General features: G+C 35.0%; 2 protein-coding genes across 9 annotated transcripts; one reads left to right on the forward strand and one right to left on the reverse strand.

Annotated features, from left to right (window-relative positions):
• The first annotated feature begins 1,428 nt into the window (after positions 1-1,428).
• Positions 1,429-6,147, forward strand: LOC113736595 (mitochondrial pyruvate carrier 1-like). Of its 4 annotated transcripts, XM_072083293.1 has the most exons (7): positions 1,445-1,586; positions 1,682-1,755; positions 1,886-1,922; positions 4,582-4,703; positions 4,788-4,842; positions 4,923-5,058; positions 5,826-6,147. In XM_072083293.1, exons 4-7 carry the CDS (start codon positions 4,611-4,613, stop codon positions 5,863-5,865), a joined length of 324 nt encoding a protein of 107 aa, XP_071939394.1. In that variant the 5' UTR covers positions 1,445-1,586; positions 1,682-1,755; positions 1,886-1,922; positions 4,582-4,610; the 3' UTR covers positions 5,866-6,147. The 4 variants fall into 4 exon arrangements, with proteins under 4 accessions (XP_027119450.1, XP_027119447.1, XP_071939394.1 ...); XM_027263649.2 differs by lacking the exon at positions 1,682-1,755 and having other exon boundaries at positions 1,429-1,586; positions 4,586-4,703; XM_027263646.2 differs by lacking the exon at positions 1,682-1,755 and having other exon boundaries at positions 1,430-1,586.
• A 1,279-nt stretch (positions 6,148-7,426) lies between these two features.
• Positions 7,427-23,400, reverse strand: LOC113736597 (protein SEMI-ROLLED LEAF 2-like). Of its 5 annotated transcripts, none has more exons than XM_072083294.1 (21): positions 23,149-23,400; positions 22,873-23,007; positions 22,245-22,424; positions 21,878-21,952; positions 21,188-21,303; positions 19,535-19,667; positions 18,800-18,928; positions 17,597-17,644; positions 17,249-17,454; positions 16,970-17,166; positions 16,563-16,855; positions 15,657-15,806; positions 15,224-15,574; positions 14,910-15,059; positions 13,338-13,413; positions 12,374-12,501; positions 12,013-12,213; positions 9,983-10,123; positions 9,781-9,909; positions 8,265-8,471; positions 7,427-7,931 (listed from the first exon to the last, which is right to left on the reverse strand). In XM_072083294.1, exons 3-21 carry the CDS (start codon positions 22,377-22,379, stop codon positions 7,776-7,778), a joined length of 3,021 nt encoding a protein of 1,006 aa, XP_071939395.1. In that variant the 5' UTR covers positions 22,380-22,424; positions 22,873-23,007; positions 23,149-23,400; the 3' UTR covers positions 7,427-7,775. The 5 variants fall into 5 exon arrangements, with proteins under 5 accessions (XP_071939395.1, XP_027119451.1, XP_071939397.1 ...); XM_027263650.2 differs by having other exon boundaries at positions 19,535-19,649; positions 23,149-23,399; XM_072083296.1 differs by lacking the exons at positions 21,188-21,303; positions 22,873-23,007; positions 23,149-23,400 and having other exon boundaries at positions 19,535-19,649; positions 22,245-22,285.
• Positions 23,401-23,638: the final 238 nt, after the last annotated feature.

Here is a 23,638-nt window from a genome sequence, read left to right on the forward strand (position 1 = left end):
TTTTAAAAAAAAAATTTTTAAGTTAAAATCTTGTGGGTTCACAAGTTACCTTTTGAGATGTTTGGCTTGAACAAAATTGAATAGTATTTTTTTTTGGGTAAACAACATACATAGGGAATGGATACTAGTTCTAACATTTTTTTAAAAAAATAAGAATATTTGAAGGAAGGAGGCATGGATAATAAAATTTAATTTTAAAATTAGTCTTGTTGGTTCAATAGTTACCTTGTTGCAATTGTTGTAATTTAAATTATATAGTAAATTGAATACTAATTTTTTTTTATAAACACCATGCACGAGGGAGGGACATTAGTCCTAAAATTTTATTGAAAAAATAGAAATAGTGGAAAAAGGGGGGCATAGATAGTAAAATTTAAAGTAGATTGACTTTTGTTATATTAAATGATACAATAAGCAATACTAGTAACTAGATGGATCATTAGGAGTTAATTATAGATGGAAATGTCATTAACTTTTCAATAATATAAACACAAAAATGTTAAAGGTTTTTAAACTCTAATATCGCTCAAACAGTTAGTATGTATTACCACTTTTGTTTTTCATTCACAATCAGTACTCTCATATAAGGTAAATGTGCTAAATTTAGTGCTTGATATTAAAATGTGAAACTTTTAGTATCTTTATAGTCCAAAAGACAAGGGAAAAAAACTTAGTTTAAACCATAAGCATTACATATAAACCACATGAAGATAATTCATACTTTACAATAACATATATAAAAAAATCATTATGCATAAATCACATGGGGATAACTCATAACTTACCATAACGTATAAAAGACCAAAAAGCATTACATGTAAACCACATAGGGTTAACTCAAAATTTATCCACAAAAATAATTTTAAAAAATTGGCAATAAGAACTGGATGATTGTATTCATCTATTTGAAAAAGAATAGCCACTGGTTTGGCTACTCATTGTTGATTGTCTGCATAGGAGTTCGTTTCATGACAATTTCCATCAAATGAAATTTCAAAGTTCTAAGAAGATTTTAAGGCTTATAAAAGCTGAACTGAAATTTTGTAATCATTAGTCTGTTTTACTGAATTTTGAAATTATTAGTGTAGTTTTGCTGCTTATTTGTATTGTTTAATTTATTAAATGTTAACTTTTTAAGTGGTTAAACGTGTGTTTTAATTATTTCTAACTTTTAATTATTTTTATTCTCTTACTAATATGACTTATATACATGCATAAGGGGTATTTATGGAACAAAAATTTCATCTCTCTTCTTAAAGTACTTTTTTAATGTTACTTTTTTTAATTGGACTAACTTTGTTATCAAGATTCAAAACCTTAACCTTGGGGGATATTTGTATAATTTTACAAATTTCAGTGGATGCCAGTGAAATTGTTGGGAACCTCAGGGGAGCTTTCTGAAATTATCCCCAGTAATATATTGACGTCTTCCTCCTGGTTTTGTCGGCCTCCTTTGTTTCTGTCTTCTCCTCCCCTTCTCTCTCCCTCGCGAGATTTTGCTTTTGTTATTACCCCTAGCTTGACCTAACTCCTCCATCGCTCTCCTCCAGCTTGGCTAGAACAGGAACCATTGTTAATTATACGTGGTAATCAGTTTTTTTTTAGTTCCTTTTCAATTATGAATCGGAGGTTATGATTACCACCATGGTTCTCCATTTTTTTTCTTTTAATTAAGTTGCAGGTGCGCATCCATGGCTCCTGGGAGTAATATGTACTAAATTGGGTTGATCAGTTTGTTGAAGCATTGAAATTTGGGTCATATAATTGAATGCATTTCATTTCCTTTTCTGAAAACTCATAAATTTCAATCGCTGGTTATTTGTTCTCCTGTGATTGCTTTAGTTTAATAATATATTCCCACACATTTTCCTCTTTTGCCTTCCAGGTGTCTGTGTTTTTGCTCAAGCTGCTACATCACCTTGGTAATCCCATTTTCTACTTAAAATGCAATTTATGCTTAAAATTTCCTTACGGCTTCTTCATTGCTATTATAGTCTAGGTTTAGACACTGGAGTTGCCAATTGTCCACTGGTGCTTGATACTCTGCTAATGTTAAATATTGCGACATTGTGTTAGATGTTGAATTTCTCTTAACTATAGTCAGATTTTGACCTCCCAAAAACTATGTTTAATGATGTGAATTTGAATTGTGTAGTGACTATATTGATGTAACATGAGGTAGACAGACTAAATTAAAATGAAGTTATCAATATGGGAGTTTTTTTTTCAATGACCTTCTTTTTTCCCTCATCCTTTGTTATATAATTGGATTTTGGATTTCTTCTCCATGATTACGAAAGATAAGTTTGTTTATTTTTGTTGGGAATCTTCCAATTCATTTCCCACTCATAAAGTGAATGGCCTTAGAAAACCAAGTCCTTGTGATGTTCATATGCTAGAAGAGTTCAATGGTCCGGTGGTTGAATTTCATTGGTTCAAAGGTTTTTCTTGTGAAGTATGAAAGTTGATTTCCTTCTCTTTATTAATACTTACATGAATTTCCACTGCGCTATTAACATTTAGTAGCCCTTTCAGACACATATAACTTTGAAAATTGGTTATGGGCACCTTAACTAAATTAATGAGTGCCTGAGCAGATCTATTGAGGGATCAATCTGTGTGTGCCTAAGCTTTAATTTTTGTTGTGATTACCTGGTTTGTTTGATGTATAGGCTCCTTGGGAAGATTGATTATTCCAACATGTGGTAACGATATGATTCTATCTGCATATTTGTATATTTGATGGCAAGAATTAGTCTTTCTTGGTTTTTTTATTCAGAAGAAGAACAATGACAAAATCGAAGTTAGAAAAGAGATGGTAACAACAGCCTATGACAAATAAATGTAAATGGCTGATACATAAAACCTTTAAGCTTATGCACTGATTTTGGTTGCAGAACTATTATGTATCTGGTTCGGTAGGTTGAGTTGCTTATCTTCCTCTTTTTTGCACAACGAAAACTGAACAACTCAATTTTAAACTATACTACAAATGGTTGGAACTCTATTTTTTGAAGCTTCTCAGGATAGGAAAAAATAAATTTATGCCTATAGACAAGCTAAGCACTCTGTATCTTGTTTGATAGCAGCTTTAGTAACTTTGAAGAGCAAACGTAATGCACAAACGGAGTAAATAGCCTGACTAAAATAATAGTCATCCGTAGGCATGAATAAGTGAATCAATAATTCCAAATTTTGCAAATGTATTGCACCCATGTATTCTGTACTTGAATTTTTTTTTTCTTAGAGGTGTGCTTTAGAGCCTAGAGAGTATGTTTTTTCCTAGATTTATACATTTTTCTCTTTGCTTTCTATGGACTAAGCTGATCAATATGAGATTACGCATAATTAAAAAGAAAAGCATGTTTGTTGTCAATATATTTGTTTTTACGTCTGACATTGAGGTATGGATATTTGATTTTTAGATGCATATATTTTGATTTGCAATGATGGATTGGATTAATGGCTTAGCATACTATGTTTGCTAGGGGTATATACATTGTGGCCAAATTGACAGTGAAAAATTCCTTTGTCCTGTACTCTTTATTTCGTTGAATTTAATTATCTTGTATTCTTATCCAATTGAAGATTTTCTTTTTCAAGAAGCGCAGTTTGACATTAGAAAATCTACTTATACTAACCAGGGCATGATAAGGATACTATCGGAAGTAATGGAAGGGAAGCCATTGCTAATTTTGTCGCAAACATATACAAAGGAGAGTTAAACTTGGATTGCAATGTTAACTTTTCACAGTTTTTTGTACTTATGTCTGATTTGGATTTTATAAATACTTAGACTAATAGCAATGAGCATTATTATAAAGTTCAGCTTTGTAAATTTCCAAGATTAATTGCTGTAAATTGTGTTTATCATTTGAGATGCAACATTATAACTGATTCTCCCTCCTTCCTCCCCATGATTTTCCCTTCGATCTCTTGCTTAAGGGATATATCATAGCATTTTGCTGATGCTATTAAGAGTTTTATGTGGTCATTATAAATAACTATAGAGATTACCTGCTTATTGTTTCTGTCTAACTCATACAAGTTTTTCATTTTGAAGCGCTAGAATTAGAAAATAATAGTATCTACATATTTTGCAATTTTTATAGACTATTTGGGTATCGCCATTCATTTGTGTGGCTGCCAAAAACTAGAGTTAGTCCAAAAATGAGAAGACCAAAATACAGTGCAGGTGGTTTTAGCTCCTAGAGTGTCTTGCATATTAGAAAAAAAATCTCAAAAAAAGAAAGGAAACCAACATGACTAATTGTCCAAGCTAGATGAGTAAGTGTGACAAGGGGGTGATTGGTTATTTTAATGGATTGATATTTTGCATGGCAACTGATTTTTAGTCTTGTATATATATATAATTCACATTAAATGCAAAGGCCAAAGGAACAAATGCTGAGAACAATTTTAAGAACAAATCTGTAGGGGCAAGTTTGTCCATAAACCTTGTACTTTTTAGTTTTCATGATCCATGAATATGGTTGCCAACCATCTTATATTAATGTGTTAATACCTTTATTTCATTGTGTTTGGTTCACAATGTCTAACATTGTTGTTGTTAAATTTCAGACAGTTCTTGTACAAGAAAGGAAGTTGATATGGCGTCATTTCGAGCTTTTTGGAACAGTCCTGTTGGCCCTAAAACCACACATTTCTGGGGTCCTGTAGCCAATTGGGGATTTGTTGTTGCGGTAGGACTCAATTATGAAATGTAATTTGAAATTGGTCTACTTAAAGTAACAATTGAGCTTAAATTGCCTTTGATGCTCTGGCAGGGACTTGTAGACACACAGAAACCCCCAGAAATGATTTCTGGCAATATGACTGCAGGTTTTAAGCATCTTAGCTGTTCTGTAACAGATAATTTGTCACTTTTGGATTCTAAGTGTTAGGGATTTTATTTTGTGCAGCTATGTGTGTATACTCTGGACTGTTTATGAGGTTTGCATGGATGGTACAACCTCGCAACTATCTCCTTTTGGGATGCCATGCCTCAAACGAGACAGTGCAACTGTATCAACTATCGCGTTGGGCAAAAGGCCAGGGGTATGTCTTCAGAATATGCAGTTTTCAATTGTCTTTAGTTTTTTTTCTTTACTTTTCGAGGACGGTTAAAAGTTTTGTCAAAGAAACCTCATATGAAGGTAGTTTAACCTGGATTAGAAGTGATAACCTACTGTGAAGACATCCACGTGTCTTGTCAAAATATGATTAATGATCTATCATCTGTTTTATTGAAAACGATTCATGAATCCGAAGGTAAACAACATTCTATAAAAGCATTTCTCAGTATTTCTATTGTCCTTTGATCCCTGTTGAAAACTATGTCCTATGATTCCTGTTGAAAACTGTCTCTCTCTCTCTCCTTCTTTCTGCTATAATACCTCTTGCACTGCTAAAAGACTTTCTACTCTATTGAGTTGGGAAATATGTTCCTCTTTTCCCATGAAATCCATCCAATTGTTTTTCTTATCTTTCTTTTTGCATAATTAAATCCCTGGCCTCCCTCTCTCAAGTCACAATGAACATCCAAGTGTCTTGTAGTGGATGGGATGTAGTAGCTGATAAGAACAATGTTTGTTATGACTGATATTTAGCTCAGCATGTAAGCGAATGGTCAGTCTCTTGTCAGCTCCTTGTAGCTTATTGTTGGGATGTATAATGACTTTTCTAATCTTGAATCCTGGACCACTTAGTTTCATTTTGAAGCAACCAACTGTATTGTATTGACTGCCTGCCTATTTCCGTTTGTGGACTGGATTTGTTCTCTGTTATACACAGTGGATTTAGTGTTTGGCTTGTTGTCCTTGTAGGTACTTGGAGTCAAAAGAAGAGAAGGCTGCATCCAAGTGATCTGGTTGCTTCGGTTGCTTTCTGCATTATTGACTCCTGGTTGGTTCCTGCAGCTGTCTGAAATTATCTGTGCATCGTTAAACATCTGACAAGCAAAATAGTGCTGGATAATCTGCCTTTCTATATTTGCCAATTATATAATAATTGATTTTGACTTTGAGTAAAAATTCAAGATTCTGAAATTCTGGCCAATACTTTTGTATTGTTCCTTCAAGAAAAGTATACTCTTTATGCTGACCATGCAGAAGCCACAATGCAGACTCTCAACATTCACAACTTGAATTCATGATTTTTGTCTCTTTAGATACGTTCAACCTAATGGCTTTTATGGTTATTCCTTGTATGAGTCGTATCCTCCCAACACTGTAAATATGAAAGTTTCCAGAGTTAGGTAATATTAGAAGATTAATAATTAAAAGAGTTAGGTAATATTAGAAGATTAATAATTATAAAAAGAAGATGTAAAAGCCGTGGCATGTAATGCAAAAGAGAAGAATCAGGTGTTAAACTAATTTTTCTGAAATTGTTATTCAGTACCCTAACTTTTGAGATATTACTGTCAACCCAAAAGCTTTCAGAACAAAAAATGCAATGTCAAAATTCTTTAGAAGTTATATATGAGAACTGATATAGACAGTGATATGTTATTACCAATGTTACTATCCTTTGACTTGTATAATCATTTAAAAGACAAACAGAATCCTATTTTTAATTGCATTTGCAACCTTACTATTTTCTTGCAGGTTGAAAGGAGTAAAAGATGTATACAATCTTATCTTTTCACATAATCAGAAAAATCATTGTGAGGGCCTTTCAAAAAAATGTATGGCGGCCAATGACGTGTATGTTAAGAATATTTGTTGAAGAAGCTAAGAAAATGCCATATGGAGAAAATTAATGTAGACAGTCCATGCACTTCGTAATTTTACATTTTGCCAAAATTTGTGGCTTCGTCTTACCTAAAAAGAGAACTCATTTCACTGATATCTAGTCTTTCTTCAATTTTTTTTGCCAAGCTGTTAGAATTTTCATATTTCGAATTTGAACCATAATTTTTTTTTTTTTTTTTTGCATTGTATTCCCTTGGGGAATATTATAAAGACTATTTTAGAACATTTAAAGTCATTTTAGAAAAGTTTTGGGGAATGAATGTCGTGAAATAGATTGAATCAAGTGTTATTTCAATTTAAATGTTTTTTTTTCAAGGCATCAACTTCAATCTGTGATACATGAAAAGGGTTATAGAAGAGATTTCCCATCCTCAACAGCTAACTCTTCATCATCAAAATGATAGGATGTATTCAAACCATATTATGCATAATCTAAACGAAATTCGACAAAAAATTCGTTCAAACTCAATTCGACAAATAATCAAATCAAATTTGAATAAATTTCAAGTTCATTAAAATCATCAAATAAATTTAAACACCAGAGTGTTCAACTTAGTTAAGTTCATTTACACCTCTAGTTGCTATAATGCTAAAAACAAAAGGAAATAAAACGTCGTTAAATTCTCAGAAAAACCCTAAAGAGAAAAGGAAAAATTGAACAAAAGTAAGTATTTTGTTGAATAGAAAATCAAATAATCATATTCATTAAATACCTCCATAGGCTACATTACATAAATTAGAATAATGTTCCGGATGTACACATGCTATAATTTGTAAATTATGAACCATAAGCACACTCAAACTTAGAACAAACAATTGCTTCCGCGCTTACATTCCCTCACAGGTAATTTAATTCTCTCATTTTTAACATAATTGCCACAATGGAGAAACCTATATTTCTTACAAAAGAAAATCAATACGCCACCTAAAATTCGTATAAAGAATGAAATCAATATATATAATACCCTGCAACAATTTTGCATGTTGTAACAAGTAAATTTACAAGAGATTGTATGAACTCTAGCATCCAGCTGCTTTCAAAAATTTGTCATATGGGCTTGAAGGTGGAAGTCTAAAGGACTGTTCTTGTACACACTCCTGTGCACATGGAAGCTGAATCCGACTTTGAATTAGTTGACTGTTTGTGGATTTTATGTCTCCTGATAGATCCAATACCTACATGAAGTGATCAGAAGCCTCAACAATCAGCAACAGAAATCTTGACTCACAAACTAGAGCCGTTGAGATATTGGTCAATATCCTGTATGTGAGATTTAATAAACCTTCAAATTGGCAACCGTTCAGCTGGATAATTTATGAGTAATCAGTTGCCTTCATAGGAACAGGAGGAATGTAGTAGGCTAAGTCTTGGGTTTAGGTTATCTAAGAAATGTACAAATCCTCACCCCACCCACCCTGATGAAAGGCAAAAAACCCATGACAGTAAATGCATAATTGATGCACAGAGGCAAAACATGTGCACAGAGAGAGAGAGGAAGGGAGTTTCACCTTGTTTGATAAAACAGGCCCCTTATTTTCATTTTCACATGCACTAAGTATAGCCTTTGCTTCTTGTTGCACCTTGAAACTCTGAAGGGCCAGCATCTTTTGTTGTTTACCATTTACAAGGGCCTCGCATTGACTCTTTACTTGATCATAAGGTATTGGAGTAGAAGAAACTGGCAGGCTTGCAACATGGCGAGCTGTTTCCAAGACCTGCTCATGGTACAAAATAATCATTGTGCAGTAGTATGCAAGCTTGTGTCATAGCATGGTAGTACATAAACAATGAATTGGTTTATGAAGGCAAATTAATCTTCATTTTTCCTCCTAAGAACTGATTCAACTGTTGATAGAGACTTCATTGATGGTGCAATAGGCCACAAATGATCTATTGGAATGACAGTAGCATGACTAGAAACATATATCTGAAGGTAGTTCAAGAAAGCTGAATTGCAAATGTTGCAGAACTCTTTAATAGTTCAAGAGTTTGTGGAAAACATCAGTTTGGGCACCAAAGAGAGTGGAAAGCTGTAGATTAGATGAACCAATATCTCCCGTAGTGAACTTCTTCCATTAGGAAATAATTTGATCCTTCGTTTGACCGCTATTGTGGTAATCTGCTAGGAACTATTTGCTTTAGATCTTATCAAATCATGTTTGGACCGCAAAAATGTTATAATTTAGATAGTATGTTCCAAGTATTAAGTGAACTTGAATTTTTTATCATACCATCAAGCATTATGAATAACAGACAAAAGAAAGGATCAATTACCAACAAGAAGGAAAAATTCAGTTCTTTCCTATGGATCTCTCTGTAATGCTTCCTCAGGTTCCTAACTGATTTTACCCAGAAGTGGGCATTATCATTCAGAAATTAACAAACGTAAGCAAAGAAAAACTTAGTAACACCAAGAGCCCAGATTGATGTAAACATTTCTCAGGAAAAAAGACATTATCTTCAACTTTAAATTTAGACTCAGAACCACTTGGTACCATTGTGCTTCTGAGCAAAGTAGAGAATACCAGTTTCAATGATACTACTGTAAAAGTAATTGATGCCAACGAACTCTTCTTGAGAATTTGGATGTTATGATTTTCATTTGTGTGATGCCAAAGTTGGTCCACAAGAAAAAGTTCCTATGCTCATGCATATTCTAATACTGATGATTCTGCCTTGCTAATAACAGTCTTGGTTTAGTAGAAGCATCCGTTGTAGGGAAACAGAGTGAGGGGTGTCGGAAGAACCATGATGTGTAACTTGCTCAAGATCTAAACAAGGTGTAGTAGATATAATATGTTTCCACATTCTTTCTTGAACCATTTTAGTTTTCAATCTGCTTTTTAACTTTCTGAATTTACCCAACTAGGTTATGAATTTGAAGAACATCGACCGTTATCTTATTTAATGGAAATATTACAAAAGTTTGCCATCAACTACAGAAATACTAACAATACCTTCAAACGACAAAGTTATGTGTGAAACTAAGAGGAAGTGATTATGAAGTAAAAAGCAATTACTTACAGATTCCAAGAGCTGGTTGACGCTAAGTATGTCAAGCGAATTGACAGACAGAGATGTCTTACGCCCAGATTGACTTCCACTTGCATCAGGAAAAGATTCTTCATCGGCTAACCCAGCTGGTGCCATGATCTGAGAGCAAAAAAGTTCACTTAAACTGAGTAAAACACCAGGCTAACCAATGCCTAATTATTTTTTAACTAACCTCATTAAATGTCTGAAAATCCATTTCTGCAAGTGGAGAAGAAGGGCATGGTGTCTCCATGAACAATGGAGCTCCCAACGGGTACGCATCATCTGGTGAAAATCCTTCTTGAAGTTGGCTTTTTATGTTTGACAACTCAGCCTAGAAGTAGACAGATGAGAAGTTTGAAGCAGAACGATCAAAATTATTTTCCTTAATACCCAAAAAAAGAAAAAAAAAAAAAGGACCAGTAATATAAAGACTTTCAACCTAAACTTGTACTTTTATGCCTAAAGGTTCTCAAAGTAGTATATTTGCTAGTTTGCAGAAGTAGAAAGGTCAAGAAATAATTCCACAGGAATACAAACTTATCTAAAAGCTTAAGCAATTACTGTATTCATCACAATTTGTTTTCCTTTGACCTGGCATAACCCTTTTACTTGAAAGTATAATATAACTTGAGATAATTATGTGGAACAGAAAAGTATAGCAGCATGATTTAACCTTCAATACTCCATCATTTTAAAAGGTGCATTGATTGGAAAGTTGCAGGTAAATCAAGTTTTAATTGACTTCAGCATGAAGAAGCAAGGGGTCACCCAATGAATAAATAAGACGAAAACTTTGATGTTATCTTAAGAAACTTTGCCAAAAGGGCAAAAAAGGCGTGAATTTGAGAGCAATATGTTTTAGAATTAAGTTTAGATACACTTCAAATTTACCTAGATTCTCTTTGATGGTCAGACACATGAGAGGGTGACAACTTGAACCAATGATATTTTTCTACTTTAGTTTGTAATGATTATACAACTCATGAATCACACAACAAATTAGTAGTACCACAGACTGGCCAACATAGAGTGAAATTTCTTAAAGAAGCCCACTCATGTGCTTAATGAAAAAATGTCCGGAAATAACTAATTGCGTTTTGAGAGCAGGAATGTGATGAGTAGTAGTAATTTAGATTACTCATTTGAGTTCAAGTCATTATTATGTTAATATCGAGACAAATTTAGCTTAGGGCTGAGCTATCTAGCCTAGTAAGGTTCAGCCCATGGTGAACAATGAGAATATATATCCAAAGATTTCTATAGCGAGGTAAAGTTTCCTGTTATCCATGTCTACCCAACTAAAAATAAGTCAGAAGTAAAAGCAGAAGCTTCTTCCAGAAAAAATTGCACAACTATCAGTTAAACTTTATGCACATCTCATAGAAAATAAATTCTCTCCACAAATTTATTGTCAGTTTGGAGATTGACTTTATTTAATTGACACACCGCATTCCATTCTCTTCTGGACATAATGCATTATTGGTAAATCTAGGTATGAACACTAAGGATTAAATAACTGTAGCAGTTAGCTTGTCTGCTTCTAGTTGTTTCTATCTGCTCTATCTTCTTCTTTTTCCCTCATAAAGAACTTAAAAGGGAAGATGGAAAACTAAAGAGCACTAATAGAGTACTGAAAAGATATTTTAGGTAGATTGGCTGCCGCTGAAATTTTTTCTTTCTACTTTTTCTTTTTCTTTTTTTTTTTAAGAACAATAATATGCTGTAAAATGATTAGTAACTAGAGTCATTTGAAACAAGCTCCTGCAACCACATTGGAAAAGTTTAATCTAGACTGTAGTTCCACATTTTTAGTCCTAATCTGATAACCTAATCGTGTCCATTACTTCTGCATCAAACATGTTAAAGTCTGCAAATCCATAAATAAGGTATCCCCATATCATGACACTAGAAAAATGTTGTGTCTTCCACTTGAAGACCTTGCACTCAATGGATTGTTATCAATGACTTATTTAGTAAGCTGCATGGGGCCTACTACACCTCAATTCCTGTATAGATGTCTCCAGAAAATTCAAACCCAATATCAAATAAATGATACCTAAGCCAATTGGAGTAAATAGCAGCAGGATAATGATAACTTTGATTGCTAAAGTACACGCAAGCAGCATATTCGTGGATATACATTAATACTTGGGCATCCTACCTAAAATGGTAAACAAACAGAAAGTACACAATGTGAGGAAGTAAAATTATGTATATTACCTCTGACAATCTTCCATACTTGGTCATGAAGTGAGATATAACAAGTTCTTTTAAATGCTGGTCATTCGACTCAATTTTTGAAAGAGACTTCAGAGCAGCAACTTCATCATCCTGTGATCCGTATCCTTTAGTTTCATTAATGACTGTCGTGGACAAAGCCTGTAATCTCATATCTTCAACTAATTTAAGGTATGGATCAACCTGTCAGCAAGATATTTTTATAAGTCCCATCATTAATTTAAAAAGAATATATATAAGCAGAAAAGATTTTCCGACTTTATATTTGAGTCCATATCAGAGTAAATGATCAATCTACTCGGACAAAAGTAAATTATTCCTCTGTAAGTTTTTTACTACTTACTGTTTCATCAGTCAATGATGACTTAATAACAGGAATTATCTCAGGAAGATTGCCTGCCCTGGCCAAAAATATAAGCATGTATGAAGCCAGAGTAAAGAGAGACCTCCTCTGAGACGGTTGAAGACCACCTTCAACATGCAGGCAAGGAATTAGAATGAGAGAGACCACCATCCGATCAATAATAAATGGACTCAAGAGACATTTACAAGGAGCAGCAATAACTCGTTATAATTCCTTATCTTGGTCAGTCCAATCTTTCCTGACTGATACTAGAGTTTAACTCCTCACCTAGTGCAAGCTGGTGATATCAAGAACATTGAAATCCAACATGCGCATGTAATCTTATGTGAAATTTATCAAAGATCCAGCTACTATTCAATTCCACTTAACATTTTCAGGCTAAATGTTCCTTCCATTATGTAGGATGCAAAAACATTAAGTTGTATATCTGCTATTATGGGTGTGCATCATTGATTTTGTGCCAGAGAGAAGGTTTAATTCTGAGGACTCTAGTGCAACCAGACAATGAGCTGCAGCACAACCTACATATCTGACAACCACTGGCTTGGATTTGCCAAATACGTATTTAGTTCTATCATGATCATTAACCATATGGAATTTTGACATCTACTGTGTGTCATAAGCTGTGATATTCTTCTCTCTTCATGTTTCAGGAGGGCTCCAGTCTCATAGGATTATATCACTATATCTAGTCCGTTTTCACTGACCACTGCTATAATTATGAGAATGAGACATATACCTCATTCAGAGATTTGAAGCATTACGAATGATCGTTGACATCAAGCAGAACCCAAAAACCAAGAAAAGTTATATACATCACGAGGAAATGTCATCAACGAACACATGCATGAAGAGGACCACTCTCACAAGATAAATGAAAATACTCCATGATTTGCCTATTGAATATTCATGAAAGGATAAGAAGGAAATCAAATCAACCAACCATCACTATTAAGAGAGATACTCCTCAGAGAAAAACCCAGCTGGAAACATCGGACGAGGGCCATGTGACTGGAATTCTGTATTTGTACAAAATGATAATTAAAACCAGAGATAACAACTGTGTAGACAAAATAATCAGAAAAATAGGAGACTGGGACTATCTTTGAATTGAAAAAATAGCAAAAAATTAGGTGGATCTGGTAATATGATGTACTTCATGAGAACTTTTAAAAATTCTGTAAGCAAAATATGCAAATTGTAATTACAGATGATACTAGGCTTCAGTTATCAAATATTAGACAGATTTATGTTTTATTTCTTCCAAAGTATGAAAAAAATATCCAGAAAAGTAGATGCAAAAGTAGAGCAGGGCAGGAATGACACTGCTTTTGAAGCCAAGGCAAGAGAAGGTAACATGTTGTACATGATAAAAGACACAGTTATTCTCCCGCCCTTGTATCAGTTAATAGGATAGTTAGCTTGGTTAATGCACTACATATGCAGTTGTAATGTAATGCAAAGACTTGTCATGTTCAACCAATTTTCCCCAATCAACAAGTCAAGGCAAATTTGCAGGACTAAATCCAGACATAGTACATACGCGTTAACACAAAGGTGAAACCATGTATTCGAAGTTCTCCAATAGACCAACTTTCAGACGGTTACATTAAGGGTCCATTTGGAATGGGAAGCTTATGGGGGTTTTTTACTAGACTTTATTGTAGAAGTAGTTTTTAAAAAACTATTAGAATGTGCATTTTATTCTGGGTGTTTTTTGAATTGCCTTTTTGAGCTGCTCGACAACCTCCCCTCCTCCACCTTCACATCTCCCGCATCCACCATTGTTGCCCCCTCCCACCACCAGCCCTGCCCTACCCTCCCCTCCCCACCCCCCCCCAACAAAACCTCTGTCCCCTTCATCCCACCACCACCGCTGCTCCTTCCTCCTCCTTCCTCCTCTCCCTCTCTCACTTCTCTTTTCTCCCCCCACCACAGCTTCCCACCTTCATCCCCTCTAAGACTCCTCCTCCCCCTTCCTCCTCTCCCTCTCCCCTCCACCCTGGACCATATTTGGTCGCAATCAAGATGTGGTCAGAGGTGGTGGAGGGGGAAGAAAAAGAGGGGAGAGGGAGAGAGAGGAGGAATGCAGTCAGGGGGGGTGGTGGAAGGGAGGAGTGAAGGGGACAGTGTTGATTGGGAGTGGTGGTGGGGGGAGTTAGAGGGTGGTGGGCAGTGGTGGTGGTGCAGGAGGGAAGGAAGAGATGATTATGTGGTGTTGGTGTGTTTTTAGTGAGGTTACTGTAGATTTTCTTAGTGGGGAAAAACTAGTTCTGGAAAAAACAATCAATCCAAATGCACTAAGTTTGTCTGGCATTGTTGACACAGGTGATACATAAGTCCAATTTGTCAATAAAAAATTGACTGAACAATATATTTATGTATCATCTTTTTTTCATGTTAATTCTGCAGCTTAACTAAAAAGACAGGTTACAGCTTCCAAGTGTAAATGTTACAAGTCGCCATGTGAAATTGTAATGGCTTAAAAAAATTCTATGGCATGCAGAATGTTCACCTTTGATCGACTGAAGAGCAGACAAATAGCATATGTATGAGCCATTGCCTCGAAATTTGCAGGAATATTTTCTGCCGATGTTGCCTGAACCCAGATGGATGAAAGAAGAAGATTCACTTGGTGACTACGCAGCCGAAGGGAAGTAAGCCCCTAGATATTAACAAGTCAAAGAGACATTAGGATGAGCAGTAAGGTTTGTGAAATCAAAAAAGTCTTCAACAAAATTTATGTATGTGCTCACTCATATCTTAAAGTTTTGCAAAACATAAAATGGTGAATGGCATGACAATTAGAGGCAATAAGATGATTCATACTTCTTTCCCTGCTGGAACAACACCCTTGAAGCTATGTAATTGGCCTTGTGACATACTTCTGACAGATTGATCTTCATAGGAATCTTCTTCCTCTGTCATTTCTCCATCTGAAAATTCAGATTTGGCATCATTTTCATCCAAAAGGGAAAAGCTTCTGAATTTCACCTTCCGTGACATCTTAGGAGACTGTTCTGAAAGAGTACGAGAGAGATTCCGGTCCAATATTGACCACATATTGCTAAGAGATGGCATAAGCACCGTTGAGAAGATATGGTGTGCCCCAGCTCGTGTTTCATGGTCTGAATGTGCCATTGCCAATAGCAAGGGATGAAAGAGAGTATCAGGAAATGCCTAAACAAGGAATTGGAAGCAGATGTTATCATCATATAGAAATTGAACAAGAAACATAGCATCTTAATCTTAATGGTTGTACCTTCTTATAATATGTTACATTAGGAACTGTAGATACAATTTGTGCAGTTCGATGTACAGCATTGATTGTTGCTCTTGCAGCAACAAAACCAGTTGGAATGCTCTCCAGCACCACACCCATCATATCGAGGATGGGTCCAACATCTGCAACCTGTTATCAAGGATGGGTCCACAATTTCATGTTTGTCCAAATTATAATATGAATTAACTGCATGGACAATGAGGATAGCTTTCTAATAAAAGCATTCCACGAATTTGATAAGTTACTTCAACATGAGCAGATCAATAGAAATCTATTAACTGCTTCCAACAGCTGAAAGAAACCTAATAAATGCTAGGCTAAGAGTGTCTTTAAAAAGAATGTAAGGAAGGAAGCAGAAAACAGAAGCACGGAAGGCATGGTAACCAGACTTTTCGGTAAAGCAATTTGTGATGTCTTAATGTTCTTTGGACACGTGATTGCCTCTGCTCCATGTGATAACTGAAGTGGTCTATATTTTGCATTATGGGACTAAAACACATAACTGAAGCTCGGGCCCAAATATTACAAGTCACAGGGTCAGCTAGCTGAAGAAGCACCCATGGAAGTATGCCTCACAACAAGAAGAGAGGCATTTCCAATTCTTCACTATTATCTTGCTGACTCCAAATACAATATATCAAAGGATTCCTTGGCTATCAAAGGATTCCTTGGCCCAAAAGGAGGAAAAAAGAAATGTCAGGTTAAAAGTACATGTACCAGCATGCAGGGTCAATGGATGAATAACAACTGTAAAAAGAGAAGCTAGAAGTACGCAGATCGAGTTGCAGTAGAACAAATAAATGTCTAGTCAACCCTACTATGATCTATGCAGAAAAGACAATTTGTGAACCAAAAGAACTGCATTAAATCTTAGTCAAGACAAACCTTGTCTGCAAGCTGTGAAATGCACTTTTCCAAAGCAACCTGAAGCTCGTTATTCAATTTATCAGAACCATCTTGAGGACTTGAAGCTTCAGATGAATATAGTAGGCATTTGCGCAGATGTTTAACCAGCTCACTTATTGCACCAACAATTGCAACTGATGCGTGCTGCTTTGCATTTCTTGCAAGTTGTGTTGTAACATCAATGATGTTTATCTGCATATCACGCCGTTTGGCAACATTCTTATGATCCAAGTGCTTAACCACGATAGATAATAATAGATGGGAGCTTTCACCTGGTTCAGAGACAGTTGAGAGCAAATAAAAATGAGAAACTATTACAAAAGAAACCAAGAAATGACAATGTCCAGTAGGATGCATAAAGAGTAAAGAAAGGTAGCATATTCTACCTGACTCCTCCAATAATGACTGCAAATAGGCCAACACTGAACCTGCAAGTCCTTTGTCTGGTGACCAATAATTTTCAGAGTCAAAACGATGGAAAAGAGGTTCAAGTACACGTCGTACAGTTGTTACTTCCCTTGCAGATTGGGCTATATTCCATAGACAAACTCTGGACCAGTAAGAGGGGTTCTTGGTTGCCTCCCTGTTTAAAAAATATTAAACGTAGATAAGAATGAACCGCAAGTGCATAAAAGCTACACATTCTAGATGTTCTATCATCTTACAGTGTGGCCATTTCCATTTTAGAACTTGTGATATCTGGTAAAGAAGAAACTTTCTGGCTGATGTCAGGAAAAGAAGAGTCATGTTTATCCACTTTGAGCAATCCTTGGACCCATTGTTCTGAGAGGTTGGAATTTTTCTTCTCTACTTCGCAATTTTCTAAATGGGTTGGAAGTTCCATGTAGTTCTCCAAAGTCACTGTTATAATCTATATCAGATAAAATAGTTCAACATAAAGTTAGAAAAAACCAACACTTGCAAGAACATGTCATGGATTGCTTAAAATCCAGTAGAAGAGAAAACTCCATCAAATTACGAGGTAGAGTGTAGGACTGAGAAGAGTCTCTTACATGGTCAAAGTCCATCGAGATATGGGAGTTCTTCCCCATAAAGTGCACCTAGACAATGAAAATGTAGAAAGAAAGATAATTATAACGTGCAAGAAAGAAATTGACTGCAATGGTGCCAACTAAGAAAAATGGCCTACCATAAAGAGTTGCAGAGAAAAAATTTTAGCATTACATCTTGAGAAGATTTCTAGATATTAAAGTTGAGCATAATCATAACTCTATCTTTGATGTGAAACTTCATTATAATTATCTCTTCTTCTCATGCTGGATACCAAATTCATTTAATCCGCTTACAAAACCCAAAATTCAAACCTCCAATTTCTGTACAATTCAGTAGTACACTCCAACCCTCCCAAATTCCTGTTTTTCACTCCTTTCCTCACCTCTTCTCCTCCTGGATGCAACAGATATGAGCGAGGGAACAGCAGCCACAAATTAGACTAATTAATTGATCACTTAGTTGCACCACAAAAAAAGATGAACGTATTTTATTCTACTCCCTTTTCTGTTTCTCTTTCCAGTGACTTCCCCACTTCATCCTCCAAATTTCTCCTTAAACTCAGGTTGGTTTTCTACTTATTGTTTGGGGGGCACTAGGGATGAATACCTAGACGCACCTCAGGTATTTAATGGTGCGCTAATGATCCCTACTTCCTTCCCCAGTGTGCCTCATGGCGTTTTCCACAGCCCCTGTAATATTTCCTTTAAACACTCGGCAACCATGCAGGCATATAGACAATGGAATTTGTCACTGATGTTAATTCTCATGAAATTGCAATTAAATAAAGCCTCATTTGTAGGAAATGTTCAACATCTAAAATAACAGGTTATCTGATAGAATTATTAATTACAGTCAACCCCCCCCCCTCCCCCCAAAGACAAGCTACAGCATAAGCTGATAGTTAACATACAGAAATTAGAAATACCGATATCTTCCTTTCAGAAGTTAGGATATGACACCAATATGAGAAACCCCTCTAGTGTACTATTGATATTAAATTTAATTTTGCTCCAGTTTAGCAGATTCAAGGAAAATATAAAAATAAGTACGATGAAGGATGCTTCTTTTCTATCAGCACCACACCCACCACGAATCTCCCCAACAAGGGAAAAACAAGAAAACCACATCCACCTCATACTCAGGCAGGCATGTTTGTACATGTACAAAAAATTCAAGGTAGTAAAGGGAAAAAGCAAGTCTACCAAGACAGCCAAAACTTGCATCCCTGCAGACCTCAAGCACAGTGCTCTGTCATCATCTCCAACTTCTCGAGCTAATTGACACAATTTCGGTATGAGGCCCTCCAAGTTGAACATATATGTGCCATCCAACTGCATCAATCAGAAAAGAGGTCAAATCTTCTTAATTTGAAATGACAACTGAATGTATAACATGAATATAAGGTTATTTAGGTCCCCTATAGACAGTACTATACGTTGGTTACCTAATCTTTCTATAGAATATACAACCAAAGAGTGCATTGTGAAAACCATTGACAACAAAACTTCTCTGTAAATTACACTCTGGTTTTGAATTTGTTCATGATTCAATTTCTTAAAGCAATTAACTTATAGCCTACTTCAGGTTCATTGCCTATGCGTTAATCATTTACTTATCTAAGGGTGCGTTTGATAAAACTGAAGTATGAAAACTGAAGTCTGAAATCTGAAATCTGAAGTCTGAATCCATTAAGTTATTAAATTGTTAAGTATTAAATCTACTACATTTGAATGCATATCACATTCAGTGATAAATGAATAACTTATCACTTAATTTTGGGAGCAAGTTTTGCCTAGGAAATTCAGTGCCACTTAATTAATTCAGATGTTCAATTTTTGGTTACCAAACGGTTTGAATATGTTAAAAATCCATTAAGTTTAAATGCTGAACTGGGTTATCAAACGGGGCCTAATTGATCAACTTGATGTTCAACTTACCTGGCCATTGATAAAGTCAACTAGTGTATTGCAACCTAGAATCTGCAATTCATCATACTGTGGTAGATCTAAAAGGGTGCGAACCATCCCAAGCAAACTACTAGCAAAAAGTGGCCTGAAAAAGATCCCGATCCTGATCAAGATTAAAACTTTGTGGAAGGAGGTGAAGAAAGTGTAATTCTTTTTTAATTATGGACAAGATGACATGCAGCTTTTAAGTCAAATGACAAAACTATCTTAATAAGGCAGCAACTTCTGGAGAAAACGCGACAGTAACTTAAGCATATCATTTCGCCAAATGATGATACCTTAGAAATTTTCATGCCTTTGAAGAACCATGATCTGAGTAAATAGCAACAAGCTTGAGGATCTTATTAACATAGGAAGAAATATTGACATACTAGCAAAGCAAAACAGTTACAAAATCTAAATAGATAGTTATATGGATCATTCTGCACTTGGCTAATTAAAAGCAAGAACTTAACAAGATAGGTAAATGGTTGTGCCACAAAGATTTGAGCTTTCTCAACAACTTCCAGTTACACCCACAAGGCTACTTTTGCTTCTTTGTTGTGGAAAGCTATGTTACGTGCATGATTGCACCCTACATAAGTCGACAACTTAAAGTTTGATTCATCCCAAGCACCAAGGTTTGATTTATATGTAACTTTTATAAAGTAAACTGCAGAAGAAAAGGAAAGGATTAAATTAATCTTGGCATCCGCAGACCATACCCAGTACAACTTCGAAAGCAACTAACAGATGGACTAGTAGACATCAGAATACTAAATGCAAGTCCTTCCCTTGCCACGATCAACAGACTACCCTATGCTAAGAAAAAACAGCCCCATTTTCCCGTACACTTTTTGTTAGCCAAAAACCTTCTTCAGCAAGAATCGTTGTCAAAATCACACACAGCTTATATAAACTATTTTTGTTTGCCACCGTGTCTTACTCCAACCTTCATTCCCCAAACCCTCCCTGCCATTCAAAAAAAAATTTATCCACAATCCAAACACCAGCCTCCATTTCTTCTCTTGCTTGTTGGTGGGGATGAGTGGAGATTTAGCGCTCCACATGTATCTTAATTTCTATATATCTTTTCTTTAACATTTGAATTCCCTGAAAGTCATATCAAGTAATATATCTTTTATGATGGCATATTATACTTTATAGCTCTTTCAAATATAGATAAAGCACGAAGAGTGCAATCCTGTATATGACAAGGTAGTGTGTAATATGCTCTCAAAGAAAATTTTCCTTCTTTTGGATTGAAAGATTTTAAAAACGTTAGCACTGCTTTAAAGCTCTTGCAGGATACCCAGTACAAGACAAGATGCTTTCTCATTGCATTGTTGTATTTGCTGGCCTTCGTGTAACACTTGACACTTAAACTCTGCATATCGATCTTTAACAAGAAAGAAAGAAAATTTAAAATAAAAATGAAGCAAGGTTACAGCAACCTGACCAAAAATCAATTAATGAGAACTAAAAACAAGTTCCAAATGGGAGTTGTAGACCCACCGGCAAACATTCTTATTCATTAGAGAGAGACATAGAGATTTTGGCAAAAAATTACATAGGAACAGTTTGGAGAATAAAATTTTAGTTCTTGCTCAATACTGCCAAAGTATTGCTCAAATGAAAACTTACATCTGTTCCTTACATGAGGATAGCAGCTTCCGATAAATTAGAAAAACAACTTTTACAGAGCCAAAGTGCTCATTTCGCAAATCCTTGTAAAACTTCTGTTCCAAGTTCTCTGTTATCTGAATCAGACAAAATAAAAGCTAATGTAGGTGACATAGAAGTTGTAGCTACTAATAGACCATCTGACATAGAAGTTGTAGCACTTGTGGAATGATGCAAGTTCACCATCATGAGGAATATTTTAACAACAAGAAGCAGCCATGTTTCAGAAGAGGTATTATATAATTCCAGAAAGCAACTATAGTTTTTAGATAAAAGACAAATGCAGTGAAGTACATCACAAATTAATACACTGCAAACAAAGTGAAGCAACTCTGTTAAGTTCTATGAACAGGCAAATTATGTTTGAAATGAGAACTGATACGAAGAAACTTATGGTTGAGCAAGATGGACCAATAGAAATCCCACCATCAGAATGAACAAATCTTATCAAACTATTTTGATCAATCTGTAGGGGGTGAAAGTTCCACAGAACCAAATAAATGCAACAATGAAGGTCTACAAATATAGATTTTGTATATTATGTCAAACAGATATAATGTCAATGGTATAAACAATATTGATGCTTGTAAAACTCTCTGTACATTTAGCATAGGTTTAGTAAACAAGAGCAAATAAATGAATAAGGCTTGCCTTAGGTATCCTCAAAGGATTTTTAGAAGCATACTCACAAAGCTTCCCAATCTTTCGGTCATTTGGCTCAGCATCCTGCCAAAAGAGTTTCAGAGATTAAAGGCAAATACAAGCAGACCACCAGTTAAATCAAATCGTCACCAGAAAATTTTAAAAAAAAATGTGTACCACCACAGTGGACTATATTTCGCATCATCATTTTTTTCTTTCCCTGTTTTAAGGTTGTTAAGTCTCACATTTTACAAGAACAGCGTCACATACCAAATCAACTAAGACTTCTTTGGCAGAACTAAGCATTATGAAAATTAGTACATTTGCTGACAGAAATAAAATTGCCAGACTAAGATGGCAACTGCACAAAATTCACCTGTGATCGGGGGAAAATATCAGCAAGGAGCTTCTTGTATCGTTTAACAGGCTGTCTTGACCTTGCCCGCATTGAAGGACAAAAGAAGCAGAGATTACCACATGCTGGTACAACCTTTCTTGACATTACCCCCATTTTCTTGTCCTTTTGTTTAATATATTGCAATTTCAAGCCTCTCCTCTGCATAATATTAATCCAATTTACATCATAATTCAGCCAAAAACTTCATTTCACAAATGTCCATCAAATATTCAATAATTCACAAAAGCTTCTCCAAGATATTGGGTATCCCCAAAAATTCCAAAAGAAAAGGGAAAAAAAAAAACCAATTGAGACTATCAAGAACTCAATCCCTAAGAAATTGATTTTTTCTGAAAATTCAAAAATTTAAAATTTTGGATCACTAAAACTTTATAAACCAAAAAGTAAAATATCTTGGGAAAATAAAAAGACCAATCATTCAAGATTTCCAAATTGATATCCAGAATACCCACATTAAAATGTGGGGAAAAAGGCAAGATTCAGGTGAAAATAAAAAACGCAGAATAAGAAAGAAAGAAAGGTTCAATTTACACAATTAAAACTGGCAAAAAAATACGAAATTTAATAAGGATTAAAGGAAACCCACCAATTAAATAATCAAAAACTGTACTGTTCGATTCAACCTGGCTCCTGCAATGATCTTGATCTCGAGCAGCTAGTATAACGTCTTCAGAATTAGATGACTAGAAGGCCTTATTCCTTAATAGCTTCAAATTTTCACCTGCATACAACGAGAATTGTCAGCTAATTAATATCAGAAAATAATGTAAATTCAATTAATTCATGATTTCAAGAAAAAAAATTATAGATTGCCCATTTAATTAATTTGAAATTTAAAGAAAAAAAGTTAGTTCAAATTTACCTCATAAACGTTAAGACTTTCGGGGAGGCAAAGAGGCTTGAAATTACCCCCCTCGTCGAGGTTTTCCTGTCTCCTCTTAAAATTATATATTTCAAAGCCAGAAATTAATTATCTCATTGATTAATTAAATTAATTGTAAATTTTCAAAAGATTATAAACTCTGGAATATTTTATTTTGGTAAAATACTAATATTAGTAGATAAATGGAAAGATAAGTCTAGGGTCACATGGGGGGTTCAGTAAAACGGGTGCAAGAATATTGCATTTTCCTTCTTTATTTTATTTTGTTCTTTTGATTTGGTTTTTCGTTTTGATTCGATTGGGATGTGGGGCTCCAACCGCAGGTACTAAATAAGTGAGGTCACCCATCTGTAATTAATGCCATCACATGAATCCTATAAATCAATTTCCAAACAAAAAAAAATTAGAAAAGATTGTTGCATGACTTGCATTAGGATCGAAAGATCAATCAAATTATTTAATATTCGAA

Source organism: Coffea arabica, chromosome 3e (genome assembly GCF_036785885.1).
Source record: "Coffea arabica cultivar ET-39 chromosome 3e, Coffea Arabica ET-39 HiFi, whole genome shotgun sequence".
In the NCBI taxonomy this organism is placed as follows: Eukaryota; Viridiplantae; Streptophyta; class Magnoliopsida; order Gentianales; family Rubiaceae; genus Coffea; species Coffea arabica.

What these genes read in the sequence shown, in the direction of transcription:
- LOC113736595 (XM_027263649.2), top strand. Translation starts at nt 4,611, where the DNA reads ATGGCGTCATTTCGAGCTTTTTGGAACAGTCCTGTTGGCCCTAAAACC. An exon ending in ATTGGGGATTTGTTGTTGCG is followed by an intron (nt 4,704 to 4,787) that starts GTAGGACTCAAT and finishes ATGCTCTGGCAG; the next exon opens with GGACTTGTAGACACACAGAA. An exon ending in TTCTGGCAATATGACTGCAG is followed by an intron (nt 4,843 to 4,922) that starts GTTTTAAGCATC and finishes TATTTTGTGCAG; the next exon opens with CTATGTGTGTATACTCTGGA.
- LOC113736597 (XM_072083294.1), bottom strand. Translation starts at nt 22,379, where the DNA reads ATGGGGGTAATGTCAAGAAAGGTTGTACCAGCATGTGGTAATCTCTGC. An exon ending in TGCAAGTTTTGGCTGTCTTG is followed by an intron (nt 17,645 to 18,799) that starts GTAGACTTGCTT and finishes TTCATTGTCTAG; the next exon opens with GTGCACTTTATGGGGAAGAA. An exon ending in ATTTTCAGACATTTAATGAG is followed by an intron (nt 9,910 to 9,982) that starts GTTAGTTAAAAA and finishes TTTTGCTCTCAG; the next exon opens with ATCATGGCACCAGCTGGGTT.